This window comes from Taurulus bubalis (genome assembly GCF_910589615.1).
Source record: "Taurulus bubalis genome assembly, chromosome: 5".
NCBI lineage: Eukaryota > Metazoa > Chordata > Actinopteri > Perciformes > Cottidae > Taurulus > Taurulus bubalis.
In genome coordinates, this window is record NC_136593.1 from 19,185,013 (window position 1) to 19,201,485 (window position 16,473).

General features: G+C 44.6%; 1 protein-coding gene across 2 annotated transcripts; it reads left to right on the forward strand.

Annotated features, from left to right (window-relative positions):
• Positions 1-6,620: 6,620 nt before the first annotated feature.
• sulf2a (sulfatase 2a) lies at positions 6,621-15,664 on the forward strand (the record flags this gene model as incomplete). 2 transcript variants are annotated; one of them, XM_079218524.1, is made up of 20 exons in its annotated part: positions 6,621-6,819; positions 7,569-7,808; positions 7,905-8,056; positions 8,438-8,607; positions 10,180-10,330; positions 10,611-10,786; positions 10,957-11,085; positions 11,361-11,417; positions 11,545-11,668; positions 12,294-12,507; positions 12,950-13,232; positions 13,340-13,436; positions 13,550-13,644; positions 13,725-13,784; positions 13,865-14,031; positions 14,178-14,320; positions 14,446-14,554; positions 14,646-14,679; positions 15,198-15,251; positions 15,634-15,664. In XM_079218524.1, the coding sequence occupies 20 exons, from the start codon at positions 6,621-6,623 to the stop codon at positions 15,662-15,664; spliced, it is 2,685 nt and encodes an 894-aa protein (XP_079074650.1). The 2 variants fall into 2 exon arrangements, with proteins under 2 accessions (XP_079074650.1, XP_079074651.1); XM_079218525.1 differs by having other exon boundaries at positions 12,974-13,232.
• Between the last annotated feature and the right edge of the window lie 809 nt (positions 15,665-16,473).

Sequence of the window (16,473 nt, forward strand, 5' to 3'; positions counted from 1 at the left end):
ACTGGGCCTATTGTCTGAACTGACACCATCATACAGTCTCTTTCTATTCCTACCGCTCTCTGTTTATGTCTCTCTCTCTCTCTCTCTCTCTCTCTCTCTCTCTCTCTCTCTCTCTCTCCTCCTCGCCCTGTAATTTATTTCCACCAAACTATTCACCCGGCATCCCATCACTCGCCGCACCATTTCAAAGATAATGGTCCCGGTGGATTATAGAGTTGCAGTTGAGATGAGCCGAGATAATTTGTCTCCCTGGTGCCTGGATGTGGATCAAGCTAACGGCACGAGGCGTCTTCCAAAGTGCAGCGTGACCAGAAGGTAACTTCTGAGGACAGTTTCCTACTGTGCATCTTTGCATTTATTATGTATCAGTTTGTGTATTACATAATTCCCATGTAACTTCCATTTACTTGCTACTTTGTGAATATAATTTGCACCATAAATCTTAAAATCACTAGTTGAAAAAGTGCATCGCATGGCCAAAATGTATGTTGACACCCACAAATTGCAATTGTGTGCTAAAACCATGAGAACTAATAAGCTGCAATAACAGCCTCTGCTCATCTAGGAAAGCTTACCGCAACATTTTGAAACCTGCCGACAGGGATTTAGTCCCATTGAGCCACAAGTAGTGAGGTCGATAAGGCCCGGCTCCCAGATCAGGGCTGTGCAGACCAGTCAAGTTCTTTCAAAACAAACTGGGAAAAGCGTTTTTTCATGGACCTGCCTAAAATATAAATTTATGCTGGAGCATTAAGATTTCACTTGCTTGGAGTTTAGGTGCCTGGCCCAAATCATCATAAAAAGAAGCTCCATTCCAGAATAAAGTAATTATATCCAGTAAAATGCATTCTTTCACTCCTGGGAAAAAAAATATATGAACAAATAGAATGTGTGTGTAAAGTCTCTCTCTCTCTCTCTCTCTCTCTCTCTCTCTCTCTCTGTCTCTCTCTCTCTCTCTCTCTCTCTCTCTCTGTGTGTGAGAGAGAGGGAGTGCGTCCAGCCGGAACACCTCACAGCTTCAACCCTTTTTTCAGGGCAACAGACTTTGCAGGAATGATGTGTTAAGTACTAAAATGACTCTCATTCATATTTCACTGTCTGGGCAGCACATTCCACATGGAATTAAAGGTTAGGGAAGAATATAATGTATAAGCAAGAAAAGAAACACATAAAATGTGAGGCAAACGGTTTTAACAGCAACTGTGAAAAGAAATATTTTCCACTTGACTCCCCTCATCGCAGCACAAATCTCCCTTTTCTCACTTTTAGAGGCAATCCACTGCTCTGTGTCTGCGTATTCAAACATAAAATTGCTGTGCAGGTTCTGACTGCCATCTTAAATGTCTGCAGAGTACAGAGCTTATCGGAAACCTGAGGGAAATCTAAATTAAATCTTCCCGGTGAATGGGATCAGCCTCAGCATTATCTCTTGTCATTCTCAGCTATTAAAGTTAGTTATTGGAAAGTAAAGACACATTTGTCAAAGGAATGTTCATGCACTATTTTAAAACAAATAGCAGTTGGAGAGTTATTGAATAGGATTTCAGGGTTTTCAGCCTGGACAATGCTGACCTGTTAAAGGAGCCGTTGTTTCATCAAACCAACATTTATGATAAGATATTAGTTTAGTGTCATCGGTAACAGATCATGTGGAATGCAGCTGTACTATTGAAGGAGCTGTCATGATGAGACTGCCATTGGTTGCTGGTTGTTCACATTTACCCATCACCCTTTCACCATAATGGAAGTCTTTCTCCAAGTTTAACCAAGTTAAGTTTAACTAAGCAAGGGATTGCTTGTGGAGATGGACGAGCTCCCTGAGGCTTTATGAAGCTCTGTAGCAACTTTCATTGCCATCGCATCGTTTACAGCCACAGCAGGCAGCTGTGCACCAAACAACCTAGAGACACAGTTAGCGACTAGCTGGTGAACTGGAGCATTTTGCGGCTAAAGAGCCATATATTTCCCTCAGGAGTTGGAGAGACCAAAAACAGCAAAAATGAGAGATCAGGTGGACAAAAACAGGACTCCAAATCAGAATCAGAATCAGAAACTGTTCATTGCCAGGAATGTTTACACAAACGAGGAATTTTGCTAGGCGGAAGGTGCATACATTAGACGAGACGAACAACAATCAACAGTCAACGACAACAACAGTGCAATGATATTTAAATCAAGTATAAGATAAAGTGCTCAGACAAACAGATAACGTTAAAGTGACATGTGTTTAAGTTAAAGTTTATGTTAAGTGGCATGAGTGTTTAAATATGAAGTGTGCAGTGGAGTGACCGGTAAGAAGAAAGAAAAGAAAGAAAAATAGTCTGCTGGATGTTTAAGTAAGCAACTGTTCACCATCAACAACCTAAAAGCTGATGATATGTCAATGTTGCAACAAATGTGTTGTTGCATGTTTGACCATACCTCTAACTAGAGGGTCAATAGGCAATCTGTTTTTTTCAGATTCTGTCAGTGGAGCAAATATTTGCAAGCAGAGGATGATAAGGATGGACAAAAACACGGCTTCTTATTATCATGAAAAAAGCATTCCATACTGTATTGAGGATTTCAAATCCCTCCTTCCACCGACACACACACACACACACACACACACACACACACACACACACACACACACACGAACACACACACATAAACTTCTCTAAGAGAAAGTTACTCTCACATAGATGCATGCCGTTGCAGAATTTGCATCTGAATGCCAACTTTTGTTGGTAAATTCAAGGGTCCTTGGAGATTTTGCACATTCTGTTCAGAGCTCGGCAGGCCAATGGGAACAAAGTCACACATTAGCAAAGCCCTGCCAGCCTCAATTATGACCAAAGGGATTGGCTTGATAGTGCTGCAGCGGGCCACATTCAGAACGGGATGTGTCTATTTAAACTTTCCTGGCCACTTCCTTTTCCAGCACTAGAATACATTAGATGGCAATTTCCTGCATCACGAACGACGCAGAAGAGATTTGGAGGCTCTCTGCTACCGTATTCTGTTTTATTATCCTCCATTTCATATGGAAGCCGTGCTCTGTGAATCTAGTTTTCTCGTTTGGGAAAAATCCATCTGCAATGGTAGTGCTCGGGCTTTGTTCTTTCCAAACTATAGACCTCAAGGTTCTTTCCCTTTCTCACACTCTGTCTTTTCCTCTCCAGCTCTCTCAGAACACTCATGTTTGAGAATCCAGGAGTCTGGCTTCGAGCTTGTGGGCTTTCTCCTCCATATTTCATACGCATTATGAGACACAGTTGATTAAATTGCGAGTGTACGCCATGACTCGTCCTCCTTCAATATGTAATAAATGTTGTTTTCCCCCCTCGTTTTTCTCATATTCTGCCTGTGTTTTGTGCCTTCTCAGGGAGCTTCAGATTGGATGAATCAAACTTTATGCCTGTTTCAAAGCCAAAGGTGTTTTCTTTATAGGGGGAAAAGTACATTAACGCCTCTGCAAAGTCTTTGGGAGATTTATTAAGCGCTCCCCCGGCTTGCTCGCCGCCTCACTTGAACTGTGATACTTGAAGTGCAGATGTGTGTGTGTTGTCGTTGGGCAGTGTAACATATCTGTCTGTCGGTATCGTGTCTGTTCTCATCCCACCACTCTTTCCCCCGTCTTACCATCATGCCCGTGCTGTGACATGGCCAGCTCTGTTGCCACGGCATTCATAATTCAGTCGTATCAATAAGAGATGGACGGCATTAACTTTTTATCCGATGATGCAGTGCTGCTGTCTCTTAGAGGCTCTTTACAAGCGAATGAGTGAAGGGCAAAACTTTCCTTCTCTGTTCTGACTTCCAGGCATCACTTGGCATTAGTATAACCTGATGATCCTCGTTCCCACAACATGCTTTTAGAAGCTTATTTCCTGTGATCTCATATTCTGCCAGCTTACTCCCCAGCCCTTCCTCTCCGAGCCCCCAGCCTTTAATGAGTTTTGCTGAGAGTTATATTTACCCATGTTGTCTTGTGCTTCTGTCTAAATGGCAAAAAATCCTCTTTCATTCCGTGTTTATCGGGCTGAATCAGCATTGTCGTTTCGTAGTTTAGTTAGTGGAAAGAGCTGATGTGGGCAGAGCTCTGTCAGGCAAACGAGCTCTGAACCATCCCAGTTTACAGACACAACATGGCTCACCTTGCATTATGAATGTGTACAAACCATCACACTGGTCATGTTGACGGAGACCGAGAAGAGCTTGGCTGGATACGGCTGTTTCCTAACGGTCGTCCATCTCTGCTCCTCCGCACATCTTCAAGGTATAATTGCTTTTGTCTGTTTGGACGTTACGGTTTTCTTTTTTTTGTCTCTTCGCGGTTTCATGTAGCATCTGCCACCCGGAGAGATAAACAATACAGGGAGGTAAAAGAGGGAGGGGGAGAGAGAAAACTGGAAAGAAAGGACTGCATGTGTCAGTTAGAGCTGATAAAAGCCCGAAAATCCAATTAGTCCTCAGCATCATGGGGAAAGAGGCCTCAAGGGAGTAAAATATCCACCACCGTAGCGTGTCAATAACACAGTATTTACATACTTAGCTATTGATAGATCAGCGCGTAAAATCGAGCTGGATGTTTTCTTGTAAATCAGATCTATATTTGGGACTCCTCCCTGGCGGGTTTTTTGCCTACATCAGCTTTTTGAACAGATAAACAACTATCAAAGGGAATTACTGTACCTCCCACACCAGAAAGGAGCAAGGACAATATCAAACAGCGCAGCGACTCGGGTCAGAGCTCATGCGTTCCTCCGGGGAAGAACCGCATGCCCTGGGAGGAGGAAGCCAGAGCAAACACAGCTGCTATACAGACGTGTGTGCGTGCGTGCGAGTGCGTGGACGTATTCACATGCACATGGTGTGTATTTGCATGTATGCGTGTGCGTTTTCGTGGAGGAGGATAGAGGACATGTGTGGGCATCAGGGAAGACCTTAATGAGCACAATCTGAAAAGCGGTCTTGCATTAGACTGAGGAGCGACGTCTCTCTTCCGTAATCATCTCTTTCCTTAAATGTTTAATGGATTTGACATTTTTGCATTTTGAGGGCTCCATGCTGTCTTTCGATAAACGCGTCAGTTGTGTGCGTGTCCGTTCATTTCTTCCTGCCTATCCCCATGTCAGACTGCTCGCCAGGCGGGTGGTCGGTGAGGAGGCGTTGCGGTCCCAGCAGAGAGAGGTTGCCGTTGTGTTGTTGTCATTGTCCTCATCCTCTGGCTGGCTCCTTGTGGACTCACAAACACACGCACACACGTGCTCAAGCCCCCACCTTGCCGCAGCAATCTCAGCGTGCACGGCTTGCTGCTTGTAAACGGTGTTTATGAACATGGTCACTGAGGCATATCGCTGCTCTGATTATGTGTCATGATAAAATAGGCACAAAACTCAGCTCTCGTTTTTCGCCATCTAATATTCATTGCATAATAAATGTGTGACAAATAACAACTCAGTGAAATATATGTGAAATAAAACAATTTCATTTTATTTAGCCTACTTTTATTTAATAGCCAATTTATCAATATGCGTTTCCTATCTAATATTTAATAGTAATTGTTTCAAAATTACAAAAATGTTTAAGACAGGTTCCTGCTTCATCTGTTGAGATTTAATATGCAGTTCACGTGGTTGCACAGTATACATCTAAAAACATAACACTCTCTTGCTTTTATTGCTTTGTTTGCTATAAACAGTAATTTGTTCGGATAGTCAGGTGCTACAACAGTTGCCATGGTAAACTCTGTAAACACTGTTAATGAGGAATAGCTATTAGAGAACTAATAGGATTGTAGTGTAATTTTTGTAAACTGCAAGTAGAGATTATGAAAAAGCTCTATTTAACACGTACTTGACTCTAATTGTTATGTTAAACCTACACACGGCGAGCAGAACTTGCAATGTTCCGCACATCTGGAGGCAGTTTGCTTTTATTGTCCTTAGTGATATTGCCACATTAAATATTACCGGCTTTATTTTCTCACATAAACTTCCACTTTTCTCTCAGCCTAACTGTGTGTGTGTAGTCGGTATATTTTGAAGTCAGCGTTTCCTAATCTTTGGCACTGGACTCTTGTCACTTTGCTCATTGACCCCTGTCTTCATTCCCCTCCTCTCATCCCCTCCTCCTCTGTCTCTCTCCTTCACCTCTGCCCCCCACGCCTCCTCCCCACACCCTCTGTATCCACCCTAACCCTCACCGGGGGAGGTGAGTCCAGAGCTGGCCCAGCGCCCAGGCCCATTAGCCCCAGCCTGGCAGCCATGTGCTCATCACCAGAGATCATTACACCCAGCCAATGACACCACTCTAATGCATCATTAATGATTGATTAACGAGCTGAGCTCAGCCCAAACGGGTGCATTTGTACGGAAGAGCACCCTGTAATGGCTGTCCAAGGCTTGCATCTGCTATTTTTCACCATGTTTTGCGTATGTGTGTGTGTGTGTGTGTGTCTGTGTCCGTGTGTGTGTGTCCGTGTCCGTGTCCGTGTCCGTGTGTGTGTGTGTGTGTGTGTGTGTGTGCAGTTTATTCTAATCAGTCTCCCTCTGTGTCTCGTCTCGCAGGTGGAGTGAGGGTGCTGCAGACTCCTGGGTGCGAAACGAAGGAGGAGGTGACCGCAGGCTAGCGTGATGGCAGGGCGGGGGCTCTCCGCCCCTCTCCCTCTTCTTCTCCTCCTTCTCATCCTGGTGGGAATCCTTCCCGTGGCCGATGGCTCTGGCTATCTGTCCGGTTATCGGCAGAAGTCGCGCCTGCAGAGGGACCGCCACTTCCGCAACATCCGACCCAACATCATCCTCATCCTCACTGACGATCAGGACATAGAACTGGGTAAGACATTTCCCTCCATTAATCCTTCCCTGTGTGTTTGTGCAGCTGTCTCGCTCTCTGTTTGCTTTATGTCCATGTCCCATGGGCATGGGTACTCTCTCCATGTGTATCCAACAGCATCAGCGAGGGAAAGTCAGCCTAATGCTGCCTCTTGGCATCATAACAACTGGCCCACTCAAAGTCATGTGCTCCCTTTGCCAAGTCCTCCAATGCTGGCATGAAATGAGGGCGGCCTTTGGCTTCCATTGTCTGGATGCCAAATCCTGGCCATCTCCCTTCCCGCTTAAGTCCTTTAGCGGCGTATTGGACTGGAGTGGCTGCATAATGGCCTCTGTGACATCTTTTGTCCTCCTGTGATCGCTAGTGAGAAGACTCTCATTGAAAAGCAGGAATTTATGGTCAAGCATCTGTTTTCCCAAACAATCACCATCAGCCTGAAAAGCTTTTGGTACACAGGAATCCAAATCACCACAAAGATTTATTTCCTCATTTAGTTTCCCCCCGTCCTTTTTTCGTACCATGTCCAGAATGGTTTTAGCTCTTTACCCCTCGAGCCCTATATTTATATTTTTCCCTCTTCTCCAACCGTTTTATATCCCCCCTGCGTCCCTTTCATTTCCCTCCTTGGCCTTTGAATCTCCTCTCACCCACCTCACCCTTTTTACAACCTCTCCCTTGTTTTCTCTCTCTCTGTCTCTCTCTCTCTCTCTCTCTCTCTCTCTCTCTCACACTCTCTGTCTCTCTCCCAGGCTCAATGCAGGCCATGAACAAAACTCGGCAGATCATGGAGAAGGGCGGCACACATTTCTCCAACGCTTTCTCCACCACGCCCATGTGCTGCCCGTCCCGCTCCTCCATCCTGACGGGGAAATATGTGCACAACCACCACACCTACACAAACAACGAAAACTGCTCCTCTCCCTCGTGGCAGGCCCACCACGAGCCGCACACCTTCGCTGTACATCTCAACAATTCTGGCTACCGGACAGGTGAGCACCCCAAGTCTGACCCGTGAAGGTCAAAGCGGATTCAAACGGGTCATTTCACTGAAGACCAACATTAACACAAGCCTGTTCCTCACTCAGCCTTCTTTGGAAAATATCTGAACGAGTACAACGGCTCCTATGTGCCCCCTGGCTGGAAGGAATGGGTAGCTCTGGTGAAGAACTCTCGCTTCTACAACTACACCCTCTGCAGGAACGGAGTACGAGAGAAACACAACGGCGTCTACTCAAAGGTATTTAAACGCTCCACCTGAGAGATGAAACACTGCAGGTACTTTTGGATTGCTTTGAGAGATGTAGTAATCTACAGGGTTTAAGCAGTTAACATTAAGTAAACATGTGTTAACCAGAATTCATGAATAGTTTATAACTAAAAAATATGAAACATATCAAATTCAAAATGTTGTCTTTGCAAAGAGACGGTCAAACAGCATATTAAGTCCATCGTGGGTTGTTTTTCAGATTGTTTTTATATACTAGCTATGCAGTAGTGCTTGGGAATCTGTTTTTGACACCAGGTGAGTGATGGGCACTGGCCCAGCGTAGCACTGCAGGCTCTTTCACTCCCTCTGTCACTCACCGCGCCTGATAGACAATGTCTGCTCGCTCCGCAGGACTACCTGACAGACATCATTACCAACGACAGTACCAACTACTTCCGCATGTCTAAGAGGATGTACCCGCACCGTCCCGTCATGATGGTCCTCAGCCACGTTGCACCGCACGGTCCAGAGGACTCCGCCCCGCAGTACAGCACTGCCTTCCTCAACGCATCACAGCACATGTAAGAAAACGATTATACGCTTCAAAACGCCAAATCAACCAAGCTGTGTGCCCTCACATTGTTGCAGGTTGTAGGATGCTCTTCTAGTTTGAACTGGACTGGCTTTGTCCATTTAATTTGTACTGATTTTGTGAATGTTAGACAATCCCAAGGGTAGTATTTGTATTTTTTTCTTTACAATTTCACATCCACAGCTATTTGCTTCCATATGACTCATCCACACATTCAGGCTCCCTTTTCATTTGACCCAGAATGACACAAATTCCTTAATCTCAGCTCGATCTTATCTTCCTCTGCCTGCAGTGCGCTCTTGGCAGCTGAGCCCTCTCCACGCACAGCTAGTGTTTCACTGCAGTGTATGTGGCTCATGCGTTGTTCACATTAGTGTTAGCACTGTAATAAGCCCGGCTAATTTGTACCATTTTGTCAGCCGTGATCAAAGAAAGGCATGAATGATGTGTGTTTAATGCATAGGTAATGATCCCAGAGGCACACACATGCACACGCACACTAACACGCACACGCACACACACACACACACACACACACACACACACACACACACACACTTACAAACACTCACACACACTCACATAACACTTCAACCTTTGTCTTCCTGACCCTCCTTACTCCTGACTTGCTGTCTAGTGCTGCTCGCTAATGGCAGGCCTGATATTGGCCTCGAGAGACAGATCCAAGGCCAGTAATGAGACTGCCGTTTCTGCCCCCTCCTTCCAGCTCAGACCCGCTCTCCTGCTTGGTCTAATCCCTCCAGCATCATTAACCTGTGCTACGCAAGCTTTACACACAGACTATTCTGTAAATGCAGCCCCAGTGTCTTTGTACAAACTTTTAATTGCTCTTTCTCCATAAATTTGCTCTCCTTGGGGTGATATTTCCTGAGAGCGCTTCTGTGGCTATTTTTCTCACTCCATCTCCTTCCATCCTTATCAACCAAATTAAGATAGAGGCTGTAAAAGTCCTGCTCTCCTCGAGTGATAAAGCTTCTCCTCACCTTGGCTCCTTGCAGACACATCTTCACACTAAATTAAAGTTTCCACTTTGGACCAGGCTGTGGGACATTAGCATTTCTTAAAAGTCAAATCGATTAGCTTTAAATGTTAAATATATTTTCTTCTCGGATCCCATTAGCTATTTAGCAGTGTTTATTCTCAAATAATTAAAGTTCCATGTGGCTCAGAGTTAATTATTGATCAAACTGTGCTCACTGTGTTCAGTCCTATCGATTGCACTGCTTCGCAGTTTACATGGTTTATGTAACCTCCAGTTCAGCATTGCATAAACAGTTTTCTTGCTACTTTAGAAAGAAAAGAATAGGAGACATCAGCAAACACCGGCAGAGGATATTGCTGCGATTGCATATTGTAACTCAACACACTGGTACATTTTCTATAATCCAATTTACAGCTATGACAATCAGATGTGTGGAGGTGCAAAAAAAAGAAAGAACTGAATGCAAATATATGCGGATATAAAAAAAAAAAAAAGTTAAGTAGTAGCATTGTTTTATTTTTTCGGTTGTTTATTTTTTGTTTTTTCTGCCTCTTTCAGAACTCCCAGCTATAATCATGCCCCTAACCTAGACAAGCACTGGATCCTACGCTACACAGGAGCAATGAAGCCCGTCCACATGGAGTTCACCAACATGCTGCAGCGCCGGAGGATGCAGACCCTGCTGTCTGTGGACGACAGTGTGGAGAAGGTAGGCGGACATGCAGCCAGATAGCGATATGCTTAAACACAGAAATACCCACACAGACACTTAAACACAGACATACGTGCACACATTCCATCTGACAGTCTCAAGTCCTGTGAGATCTGTGCCTGTTCTGAAAGGAACTGTATAATATATTCACCGACACACTTGGTAAATTGTTCAATCCCTTTTCCTTGAAACTTGCACTGGAGACTTGAGCTATCAAACATGAAGTATAACTTTTTACACTGTGTGACTGTTCAATGAATCATATCCTCCTCCGTAGCTGTACAACATGTTGGTGGAGACGGGGGAACTTGACAACACATACCTCATTTACACCTCAGACCACGGCTACCACATCGGGCAGTTTGGTCTGGTCAAGGGCAAATCAATGCCTTACGAGTTTGATATCCGAGTGCCCTTCTTTGTGCGAGGACCTAATGTGGAACAAGGTGCCATGTGAGTGACACAGACTGCTACTTTTCTGTTAATCATTCAATATTATGATATCTGGATGCTGTGTTCCAATATATATATATATATATATATGCAGGAGATTATTGACGTTGTGATACAGTTTTTCTACCAAATTCCAATAAAAACATCCTCTCATTCTTGCTTCACTGCAGTAATCCTCATATAGTGTTAAACGTCGACTTGGCACCAACTCTGCTGGACATGGCCGGTATTGATATTCCTGCAGAAATGGATGGAAAATCTATCCTCAAGCTGCTGGACACAGACAGGCCAGTCAATAGGTGAACACACCACACAACAGACATTTCGAGAATGACATTTGTAACGTTGCAGAATAGATGGCTATGTGCCAAAAAGCAATTTGCCTGGACTTTTTAATGTTTTACTAGATCTCTGTTGTTTTTCTTGGACAGAATGAACAATCCAAATATAAACCACTTTTTTCCCCCAATGCAACACAAGGATGGCATTTAAAATGAAGAGCGTGTTTGTTCAGTGCAAATATCCCAGAGTGCTGTAACAGGATTTTTCTTTTTTCTTTTAAATCATTTTCCAGGTTCCAGTTGAACAGGAAGGGTAAAACATGGAGAGATTCTTTCCTGGTGGAGAGAGGGTATGTTTTATTGATTGACCTTTTGCTGCACATGTTCTCAGTCCGGGCATTGTCTGCTGGTGACATCAGACTCTTTGTCTTTGGTTGGTTGAAAAAAAGAAGTGCTTGTGTTTTCCTGTTCTTTTAGGAAGCCTCCGCATAAGAGAGGAGAGGAAATGGCCCAGGAGGAGAACTTCCTGCCAAAATACCAGCGGGTGAAGGACCTGTGCCAGAAAGCAGAGTACCAGACCTCCTGCCAGCAGCCAGGACAGGTACCTGACCTGCAGGAGCTCAGAGAGAGAGGTTATTAAAGTTTCAGGGGAACAACATGAGGTGTAGCTCATGCAGGGTGATAATTTGCAATCTGTTTGACAATTTACTGAGAATAATATGCAGGCATTGTACTCTCAGGGTTCAATTTGGCTTAAAAGTCTCTCTTTTAATCATTCAAAATGAGGTGCGCCAAGTATTTTGTGTGTGTGCGTGCGCACATGAATAAATGACTGAAATATGTTTATTTCTGTGTAATTGAGACCTGAAGGGACTTTGTGTGCGGCGGGAAATTGGGAGGATTCTGTGTTTGCTTCTGGCCACAGACGCCTCGGTAGCGATTATTGATTGTGCACAAAACATCAAACTTTCCGAGTTTACATTTAATCAATTGTTATTAAAAGTCAACGTGTGTAACGAATCTAAAGCTAAATTAAAAGACTTCAAAGGATATTTTAATGTATTTGCATGGGTTTTTCAGGGCACCATTAGAAGTCTGTGTTGAGTAATATGAGCACATACCCATAAAGAACAATTTATGTCAATTGGTTTCTATGCATAAAAAATTATGATGTGGTAAAAGCCTAAAGACCCAATGTCATGAAACTTCCCTCTGCCTTGTTTCAGAAGTGGCAGTGTGTGGAGGACCCGACTGGCAAGCTGAGACTTTATAAGTGCAAAGGCATGGCGAGTCTCTATGCTCCACGTATGCAGGCTCTGATGGCCAGCGGTGCCGCCCACGTCCAGCTGTCTCCCACTTCTGACTCCGAGGGCTGTAACTGCGACGACGTGGGCTTCAAAACATCCGTCCTGAAGAGGAAGAGGCTGCTCACCAAGAAGAGTAAGTTCCTCTTGTCAGTCACATGCACCATTGTTCTAGTGGTTATTAATACATCTGATTTTGCTCAGAAAGACACGTGTGCTTTACTTTGAAATGTCCTCGGTAGCCTACAAAGCCTCACCAAACAGGACCATTAATCTCAAGCTAAAATAACCATCTTTTGAAGTATTAATGAGATGAGGAGCATGTGTTGGTGCTGCCATCAAGTGGTGGACTAGAGTGGACAAGTGAGTCTTTAATCACAGGGCCTTGAAAGAAACAATTGCAGAAGATTGGAAGTTATACCTGGAATATCACAGCAAGTGCATGGAGCCTTTGTCTCATATCATCCCTATTTTCATTTGTCACATGCTGGTCTTCACTCGTTTACAGCGTCATTGATCTAGATCTTCTGCATCAAAAAACTAACCAGTCTTTTTTTATTTTATTCTATCTTACTCAGGTTCCTCTGTCTCGTCTTATTCAGAGATGAAATCCAAGAAGACTGTCTCGAGGAAGCGCTGGGCCCGCTCTGTGTCGTTTGAGCTGGATGGTGACCTGTATGCCGTGGACCTGGAGGAGGGCTACCGGCCCCTGGGCTCCAGGAACAGCAGCTGGTCCAGAGACAGGAGGAGAGGAGAGGGGAATGAGGAGGACAATGATGAGTTCAGTGGCATGGGAGTCACAGCCAAACCCACCGGCAGCAGTAAACCCACACAACCTCCTGCTCTAAAAGTCACCTATAGGTGCTATGGCATACTGTACATGTGTCTACATTAACGTGTAATATTTCTGGTGATTTAGACTGCACGAGTCAGAGTGGTGCTATTATGTTGTTTTTTTCATCCTGCAGGTGCTCTATTCTTATGAACGACACGGTGAAATGTGATGGGGGCCTCTACAAGTCTCTTCAAGCATGGAAAGACCACAAGCTGCACATTGAGCATGAGGTACTGCCACATTGTGAAATCTAGCCCATTAAACGCATTTCACAGGTTGTTAGTACAGCTTGTGGTATGTAATGGGTGTTGCCTGACTGTGTGCTTGTTCCCACTGTGTTTAGATTGAAACCTTGCAGACCAAAATCAAGAACCTGCGTGATGTCAAAGGTCACCTGAAGAAGGTGCGGCCAGAGGAGTGTCAGTGTAACCCACCCAGGTGAGAATGTGACCGAACCGCACCAGCCGCCTGCACGTAGATCTAATGGCGTATGTGACCGTTGTTTCGTGTCTTTACAGTTATATCCTCAAGAATAAAGAGGCTTTCAGGCTCAACGCAGGGCGCATGCACTCGGTCAGGTAAAGATTGACATTGTTTGACAATCATTTTTGTATTTGCTCTTGCAGTCTCTGTATTGAATTTGTTTTGGTCTCATCAGGATGCAATCCAAGCAAAATATTCTGTGGCTTGAGAAGGACCAGAAGCGCAGGAAGAAACTGCGTAAATTCCTCAAGAGGCTCCAAAACAACGACACTTGCAGCATGCCCGGCCTCACTTGTTTCACCCATGACAACCATCACTGGCAGACAGCCCCCTTCTGGACAAGTATGGAATAACATATGGCTGTATAAAGAGATTTGAGGAATATTGTCGTGGGACTTTCACATTTATTTCCAAAGCAGTTATCGCAAAACATATTTTTGGACGTGATTGTAATATTGTTTTCCACTCTCCCCCACTCCCTCCCTCAGTGGGCCCATTCTGTGCCTGCACCAGTGCCAACAACAACACCTATTGGTGCCTCAGGACCATCAATGACACACACAACTTCCTGTTTTGTGAATTTGCTACCGGTTTCCTGGAGTATTTTGACCTCAACATTGACCCATACCAGGTATGTCATGTGTACAGGCACACTGCCCAATATGGCAGATAGAGAAATAACCAATAACAACTGTAAAAGTCTTCCAGAGATTTTCCAAAGCACTTGCTGACATTGTGTCCTCATTATTCCTGTAGCTGATAAATGCTGTCAGCACCCTCGACCGCAATGCTCTGAATGCAATGCATCAACAGCTCATGGAATTACGGGGCTGCAAGGGACATAAGCAATGCAACCCGGAGAAGGGTGAGTAGAAAGCCTCTCAGGCCAACAGGAGGGGTTTTAGTGTGTCAAGTGATTTCCGACCAAGACTTATGTTACCTCTACTTCCTTTCAGGAGGAAAGGAGCGAAACTACTTCAGCGAATACAGGTATTTTTCTTCTTCCTCTTCCAGCACAGTTGATTACTTTTTATAGACACTGCACATGTTAGAGTTTTAGCTCTTGGAGCTTACAGCCTCCCAAGTGTGCCTTTTGGTTATGTTTATTCTCACTGCAAGTCATTCTAGGGGAGTCAAGAAAATAAAATACAGTGAAGTGTGCTGAATTTGAACCTCTTCAAGCTGGTACCTTACTGTTGCCATCAAAGCCTTTTTAGCATGCAGAAGCCAAAGAGGGCCAATGTGCCAGCTTGCTTTTCAGCTTCTGCTGTTCCCTTCTTGTAATGAAGCCTAATTGCCTGTCTCTGCTGTGCGTATGTGGGTGCCTGTGTGCCTGTGTGCCTGTGTGCGTGTGTGTGTGTGTGTGTGTGTGTGTGTGTGTGTGTGTGTCTACGTGCATACATGTATGTGTGTGAACCTGTTTGTGTGTGTGTGTGTATATACCTGTGTGTTTGTCTCCATGCACGTGCATTTGCCCTGCGCGTGTAAACGTGCTGTGCATGCTTCAGGCCAGTTCATCGTCGAAAGAGGCCAAAAGTGAAGAAGCCTTCCTCCAAATCGCTGTGAGTTTGTCATAACCCATCTGTTCCTTTGTAGTCAGCCAAGCTTTAGTCCTATCTCCCACCAGATTTTTTTCAGCTTGGTCAGAGGACTCTGCCGCATGCTCCCCTCTCCCCCTATTTACTGTAATTCTGTACTCCTTTACTTACAGTAATCCTCATTTACCTGCATTGCAAAGTGCCATTTTGTTTTTCATTCCGTCACTCAAGTCAAATTCAATAAAGCAATGCAGGAGTGACGTTGTCTCATCGTGTTGTGTTCCCAGTCCTGTTATTGTCATTTCTTACTTTTCCTCGCGGTATTAGGAACAGAGCTGGAGCCATGGTTTCCAGTGAATGTCTCAGGTGGCACATTTAACTCACAGCATTTGTTTCCTCTGCACAGAGGGCAGATTTGGGAAGGGTGGGTTGGGTAACCACCCGCATCCCCCAACCCACATTGGCCTCCAGCGAAGGAAGGAGAAGGAGGAGTGGAGGTAAACCCGAGGACCTCGACCACACTTCAATGGACCATAACCTGAGATACTACTTTCCTCTAATCTCGGTTTTCATTTTTGAGAGAGTTGCTCTTCGTAACTCTAAACCACGCAACGGAGGCGCTGAGACTGAGAGGAAGCTGAAAGACTCTCCAATTGTCAGTTCCACCTTTGCACACATTTCATTTCATCTTCTGTTACCCCTCAGCTGTCAGTACCATTAACATTAACAGGATGCTGTGAATCAGGTGGGACTGTTTGATGTCCACAAGCCCTTCTGTCTAACAGTACTGCTTGTACATAATATATATCAGCTTTAATCAGCTTTTTTTCATGTCATACGGGACTGGGCGGAAAACATGAAGAGTTACGTGTCAACTCTGCTGCTACTCAATGATGTCATGGCATCATGATGTCTCTGTGGCACATGCTGATTAGCTAAATCATTAACGCTTGGAGTAACAACAAGACATATTTTCTTTTTCTGCACCAACGTGTCTCCACCATCGACTGTATGGTCTTCACATGGAAAGTGGTATGGACTTTTGAATGACCGGACAGGACTCTCCGCCATAATCTTTTGTATTATAGTTGATCTTAACGCCGATGAATGTCCTTTATGAAGCATTATCTTCCTCGAAGCTGTGAGATGCGAGGTGACTAGCTGTTGCCTGCCTTCATCCAACTCTGTCCAGTGTCAGCCACACCCTGAACAGGCATACAGTAACCACCATCTCACAATGATACAG